This window comes from Sinocyclocheilus anshuiensis, unplaced genomic scaffold (assembly GCF_001515605.1).
Source record: "Sinocyclocheilus anshuiensis isolate Anshui unplaced genomic scaffold, SAMN03320099.WGS_v1.1 scaffold665, whole genome shotgun sequence".
Taxonomy (NCBI): domain Eukaryota; kingdom Metazoa; phylum Chordata; class Actinopteri; order Cypriniformes; family Cyprinidae; genus Sinocyclocheilus; species Sinocyclocheilus anshuiensis.
In genome coordinates this window covers 386009-393433 of record NW_015537961.1, presented here as the reverse complement: position 1 = coordinate 393433, position 7425 = coordinate 386009, and the positions used below count along the sequence as shown (strand labels likewise).

The following is a 7425-nucleotide window of genomic DNA, read 5'->3' as shown; positions in this document are numbered from 1 at the left end:
GTAAAAAATCTATTAACAATTGGGGTTTTTGAGAAATAAATAACTAACCACTTACTAAATAGTCACCCTAATGTGATCTGTTGAGATGTATCCAGGGAGCCAAGTTTGTACCAAAAAACAGTTTTATTGTCAGTTCTGACGCTGTTTGATTTTTAAAATAACGTTAAACATGTTTATAACTTTCAGGCAGATTAGAAGGAACAAGATACAACTGCTGAAAACTGAAGAACTAGACGTGTTAACAACATGCAACCACTGAAACAAATACAGAGAGAAATGAGTCCTTAAACTAAAAATACTCTCACAATAATATGCCCAGTCTATTCGCAAAGTCCAACATGCACATGAAAGGACGCACGTCGCATCTCGGTATCTCACACCATCGGGTCATCCCGGTCCAAATGTGTCGCCGCCCTGCTGGAGAACACGTCGGCTAGCATGTGTTTGGGAATCTCGGATCCGCGCACACGTAGGGTGTAACACGCGTCCTCCACCTTCCCCAGGCTCTGCCGCAGCGTGTGCAGTTTCTTAGACACCTCGTAGGGTCCCGTGTTGCCGATGTAGGAGAAGCCGTCGTGGATTTCCCGCAGGAAGCCGCTGAGCTGGAAGGGGGTGTCTATGTCGCCGTTGCCCACGCTGCTTATGCACATGCGCATCAACTCGCCCGTCAGGTCCGCTACGCCCAGCAGGTAGTCGATCGGCGTTATCTGGAAGGTCAATACGCTCGGGCCGGCCCACGCGACCTCACCTTCACCCTTCAGAGAAAGAGACGAGCAAACAATGAGTTTCTACTGCCAAAAATGGCTTTTGGATCACCAGTTTATAGTCTAGCTAATGAATGAACGGCTGATCAATCTAGCAGTGACCCTAGTTTTCAGTATGATCAATGGAGAGCTGCAGTGATGATGTATTTTTGTAGTTTTGGTGTGTTGAAGTCATGTTGGAAAGATCACATTTACGAGTTGAACGCACATGAACATCACCACAAGCTTGTAATTATGAATGGGAAACTCTGAACGTTCTAAACACCACATGTTTACATAACAGGGTTTCTGCAGGTTTTATGAAGGTAAATTTAGGCCTTTTTATGACCTTTCTAAGACCAAATAACAATACATTTAAAGGGATAGTATACCCAAAAATGAAAATTTTGTCACCGTTATGTTGTTCCAAACCTGTATGATTTTCTTTCTTCTGTTAAACACATAAGAAGATATTTTAAAGAATAGCCAAACAGTTGAATCCCATAGTTTTTTCCCCCCCCATACCATGGAAGTCAATGGCTACCACCAACTGTTTGGTTACCAACGTGAATATTTTCTTTTGTCTTCAGCTGAATAAAGAAACTCATTCAGGTTTAGAAAAACTTGAGTAAATGATGACAGAATTTTCATTTTTGGGTGAACTATCCCTACATCACAATACGTCAATATGGTCTCTTAATGTGAATGTCTTGAATTAGAAACACTTCACAGTTTGAAAATACAACTTCCAACATATCTCCAATTACTTCTTTTTTTTTTTACAAATACACAGAAATAATTTTTACTGTACCTTCTGATCACACTGCAAAAAAGTGATGCTCTTCCTCTGTATTCTTGTCTAGTTTTCCAGTGCAAACGTCCAAAGATTTAAAATCAAGATGCATTTGAGAAGAAAAATATGACATGAGATAATAAGTCTTGTTTTATGAGAACCTGATCAAAATGGGAGTTTATGGTTTAAATACAAACTTAATTCAAAGAGAAAACAAGTTAATACAGTCAACGGCCCACTGACAGACATTTGTCCTTGTTTTAAACAAACTCATTCCATTTCTCAGAAAACAAGACTTCATATGTTCAATTTGTCTCTCAAGTAAATGTAACTTGATTTAAGGATGTTTGGATAATTGTATTGGAAAACAAAACAAAAAAATACTGAGGAAGATATACATTTTTTTCAGTGCATGGAATGCCATGACTTTATAAATTTAAAACTTTTTGCTCCTATTTAAGACCTTTTAAGGTCTGCAGAAACCCCGAGAAAGAAAACATGTTGGATGCAATGGATATAGTGGCTATACTGACGATAAATTTGTTGAAATTAATTAATTTATTTTTAATTTTCAATTTACAATAAAACTAAGTTAAATGTACAAAATACAATAGTATTGTAAAATCATGAATAGAAAATATAAATCGTCATCTTCCTCCAACCAGATTGACTTTTAACCATAATATCCATTACACACACATTTTAACCATAATGTCAATTACAACTTCCCAACTCGTAAATACGAACTTCCCAGGAGGACTTCAACGCACCATTAGCATCACTCTGATTCCCTCAGCAAAATCCCAATAGGATTTTTCCACTGGCTTTTGGATTACTGTAGAAAACAGGCCAAAGTTCATGATTCTTACATGTTTTGTTCATCACAAAAATGTTCACAAATTAAATCAACTTTTATGGATTTTTAAGCCTAAATACCATCGTCAGAAATGAAAAGCTTAGGTTATAAACGAACTACAGAAGAATCACATGACTTCACCATCACCACCATTAAGCTCCAATAACTCGTTCAGTCTTTATTTAAAAATGTTTTCTATGAAAGTTTGAGTTAGAATAGTATGCAAAAGCGTGATTATAAAGACTAGTAGAGTTTACCTGTTTGCTGTGATGATGTTTAATGTCCCCAATAACCTCTGTTGTCCCATTTAGACACTTGTAAAAGCTTTAAAAGTCACAAGTGGGGTATAACTGATGTATTTTATGTCATAGAATATCTATGTGAAATATACGTGAAAATATTTTGAGCTTGTGTTCACCACAGACCTTATTTCAGGCATTTAACCAAAAACCCATTCAAGAAACCCATCGACTTTGGGGCAAAGGAACCAAAAATGTGAACTTGCTTTTAGCCTACAAAAATACATCAACCCTACTGTATTTAAGAGTTTATTCACAAATAAAACACCTAGAAAACTGAGAAATCAAACTAGACCAATGCATCTAAAAATATCTCAATTACAGAGATACGTGCAAAGCAGGCGGCCCTCACTGCTTTCTAAAAATTGCAGCAAAAGATGGAGTGATTGCCAGCAATCTGATAAACCTGGTGAAAGTGCTCTGGAGAACGTAGCCTGTCTGTTTTGGCAAGACAACATCAAGGAGGCCGTGGTTATATTCAGATGGATGCCTAATGTTGATTTTAGGATACAGTAGCATACCTTATTTTCTCTCATGAAGACCAGACGAGCGTTGATTTCCTCCAGGCTGATGAGTGTGCGATGTTTGATGAAGTGATGGAAGGACACGGCCTCAACATACTCCTGAATGCCTGAAAATAAAACAAGGACACTCTCTACATCATCAGGCTTCAGTCATGTGATGGTTCTCAAAGCCTTCATTTGATTATTTGAAAACACTTATTTCATTTCAAGAACTTCAAAAAGCCCACGCTCATTTTATACCTCACAAGAGTGATCAATATGGCTAGTAAATCTCTGCGTATCTGCTAAATTTCATTTCGTAGTCTTAAACACCAAGTACAGAGCTTGTATACACTTGCCGATTTTTTTAGTCTCTTTTGTTAACCAAGGCTGCATTTATTTGATCAACAAAAACAGAAATATAGTGAAATATTATTCTAATTTAAAATAACTGTTCTTCTATGTGAATATATTGTAAATGTAATTTATTTCTGTGATGAAAGCTGTATTTTCAGCATCATTACTCCAGTCTTCAGTGTCACATGATCTTCAGAAATCATTCTAATATGCTGATTTGCTGCTCGAGAAACATTTCTGATTATTATCAATGTTGACAACAGTTGTACTGCTTCATAATTTTATGGAAACAGTAGTTTATTTGATGCTTTTAATGAACAGAAAGTTCAAAAGAACAGCATTTATTTGAAACAGAAATCTTTTGTAACATTATAAATGTCTTTACTGTCACTTTTGATTGCATCCTTGCCGAATAAAAGTATTAATTTCATTTTTTTTTTTTTTATGTGAATTTGTGCTGTCCCTTTATGTATTTATTGTCGTAACAACCTAGTTGTTCGGAATTTTGCTTGGTGAGCTTATCAACAATGATAACATACATTGAGAAAAACAACACACACACAAATGCATATATTATGTTACTAATCTGACTTTTCTGCTGAGCTGCGGAGCTACCAAACCACACTATAATTGAGAAAGTCAGCACGCTTTCAATCACCGCTCTATAAAAATCGAACATACCAACTTTAGATACATCAATCTTTTTAAGCTGTCTCATGAAAAAAAGCCTTTGATGGGATTTTTTAATAATGTCTCTTAGGTTGCCGTTCCACTTCAACGATGCAGAGATGGTATAGTCCCAAGAAACTTAAAGCTTTGTACAGTTTCAATGTCCTGACCATTAATAACTAATAGCAAAACAGCATTTGTCCTCCGTCCGAAATCACCATTTCCTTTGTCTTTAGGACATTCAACTTCAGATTATGAGTACAACTCCATTCAAACAATGTAGACACCTCCCTTCTATAGTCTGATTCATTATTGCCTGTTATTAGACCAATCATCTGCAAACTTAAAAATCTGCATTGATTTACAAAGTGAAACACAATCATTTGTGTGCACAGAGTACAGTAATGGTGACAGTACACAACCTTGTGGAGCCCCACACTTATTGTCTTAGAACTCGAAAATGTATTATTAATTTTACAATATATAATAAATCTGGGTTATTATAGTTAACTAAAACCTTAAAAAAAATGTTAGTTACCTGAAATAAACTTTAACTGAAATATAATGAAACTTATTTTATTTCAGCTGATTTTCATTTAGGTTAATGATGTACTTGATGTGCTAAAATAACTAAAACTAATATAAAAATGAATAAAAACTACATAGACATGTTTTTTTTTTAAACTTGCTGACCACAAACTCTTGAATGGTAGTGTATGTGAATTTGTTTGTGCTGTCCCTCTATCCAAAACAACAACAACAACAACAAACAAACAAACAAACAAACAAAAACTATCATTCAAAATTAAAAAGAAGCTAAAAAATATGCTGTTTTGGCCAGCATTTAGAGATTGATGAGATTATCTGAATCTGTTTAGAGATTAACCGAATAACCCATATCAATATCGGCCAATATCAAGGGTGTAGGTTTGATATGGGCATTGGTGGGGACATAACAGCAGACAACAGATATTTAATTGTATGATCAAAATTATTGCTAGGGACAATTTAGTAGTCGCCGATATTGGTAGGAACATGTCATAGCATCTCTACAAAATTCTGTGCCCTTGAAAATCATAACAAGCGACGTCCGTAAACTATAGTTCTCTCTTTAAATACAAAGAGGTCAAACAACAGATTTCAGAGTTAATCCAAATTTCACAAAAAGCTTATGGACATAATTATACTATAAGTCAGACACTGAAGTGAGTTGCTGTTTTTTTTTTTTTTCATTCACTTGCTTTGTACCCACACAGAAAAATTTGGGTCAGATTTTTTTTTTTTAATGTTCATCTGAGTGAGTTTTCTTTGTTTTAAAGAGGTTTTCTTCAGATTGTTTGACTACTCAAAGAGAATATAGGAAAATATATCTTAATTGATTTGCGTTTCCTGCTAGCTAAATTTCACATACATAAAAATCTGCCTCTAAACCTCTCTTTATTGATCTAGACAAGTATATGGAATTATACAAAGTTTTGTTAATCCTAAAGCAGTGAAAACTGCATCTCTATATTCATCCTATGTGTCCTCTTAAGGTGTATATTATTATTTATTTATTTATTTTAATAGCCTGGCAACACATCCCTTACGAAAAGTAACCATGGTTTTACTCCAAATTAACCATGGTTTTGCTACACTAACCATAGTTTAACCATGGTATTTGTAGTAAAACTGTGCTTATACAAAAAACATGGTTACTAAACTTTTACAATAGTAAAACCACAGTTAATTTTCTTAAGCAATTTGAATTTGTGTACACGTTTTCTTTTTTCTTTGTTTTGTTTTTATAACTGTACTGCCTTAATGGTTTGATGTTTTGTACTGTTTAATATAAATAATAAAAAAAGAAATCAAAGTTTTCTACTGTATTTTCTTCAACTTCTCAGGTAATATCAGTGCTATGACCTATTTCAGATGCGGCCGAAATTATAACAACAGTGGTTACATACACATATATTTAATTGTTTGATCAAAATTATTGCTAGGGACAATTTAGTAATGGCTAAATATTGGTAGGGACATGTCATAGCGTCTCTACTAAATTCTACACCTATGGCCAATATTAGTATTTTTTCCTCTCTCTCCAAAAAATATGCTTTTATAAGAAACATCAAATGCATTTATATAGTAAGTTTCAAAGTCATTCAAACAGTCTCAGTCAGATGATGTTAAACTGACCTCTGTATTTGTGTCCAGCTCTTGTATAAACATCAGGCCAATAATGACAGGACGGAAGACTTTGTGATTAAGCTTTACTGTTGGAGTGGCAATTAACATCAAAGACCTTCTGATCTGCACTTCTACATGCAGAGTGACGATGTTCAACATAAAAATTAAAACTAAATCGCAGCGGCTCTTTATGACGCCGCGCACGTGAAAGAGAGCAGGGCGTCGTGGTTCCCACAAACACTCAACATACAGGAAGTTTTGTTGTCTTCTCTCAGGCTCAGCAGGAAGTGAGATAAAGTTATCAAGCATGAGATTGACTCCCTCCGCAAGACATTTCTTTGGAGGTTAATTTGACAGAACAGTCACTTTACTGGATGTAAACACACTGAGGCTACTAGTCAAAATCACTAACTCCTGCTAAACGTACAACTGCAACACCTGTCGGTCTGTTAGAATGTCTGACCCTTTTCTTTAATTATTCTGAAAAAAATCGATTAATGATCAAATTAAATTCTTTAATTTAAAATCTATTATAATATTTATATACACATTTATACAATTAATATATTACTATATTATAAACCAGGGATATTATAGTTAACTTAAAGTTAAAGCATAAAAAAAAATTATAATAATTTTTGGTACCTGAAATAAAATGAATTTTAAGTGAAATAAGATCAAATAAATTACAAACTTATTTTCTTTCAGTTATTTGCCAAGGCAACATTTCTCATTTTCATTTAGTTTAACTTGATGTACTAAAATAACTAATAACTAAACTAAAAATATATAATAATAAAAAAAGCTATATCGGCATATTAAAAAAGAGAGATTAATACAACCAAAAATAAATAAATCACAATAAAACTACTAAAACTTTAACTAAAATTTAAAATGCCAAATATTAATAAAAACTATAATATCTCAATAATACTAAAATATTGTTATAAGTAACTGTGCAAAAGTTTTGAATAAACTATGATTTTGAAAGCATTTTTGCATTTATGCATTTTTCACTTAATTTAGAAAGTTATAC

General features: G+C 33.8%; 1 protein-coding gene across 1 annotated transcript in view; it reads right to left on the bottom strand.

Annotated features, from left to right (window-relative positions):
* Positions 1-26: 26 nt before the first annotated feature.
* LOC107667162 (translin-associated protein X-like) overlaps positions 27-7425 on the bottom strand; it is a 15878-nt gene continuing 8479 nt past the window's right edge. Inside the window, exons 5-6 of the mRNA XM_016458759.1 lie at positions 3213-3322; positions 27-755 (exon numbers count right to left, since the gene is read on the bottom strand). Of these exons, the coding sequence (XP_016314245.1) occupies positions 375-755; positions 3213-3322 (491 nt within the window). The 3' untranslated portion in view covers positions 27-374. The remainder of the gene's footprint in view (positions 756-3212; positions 3323-7425) is intronic.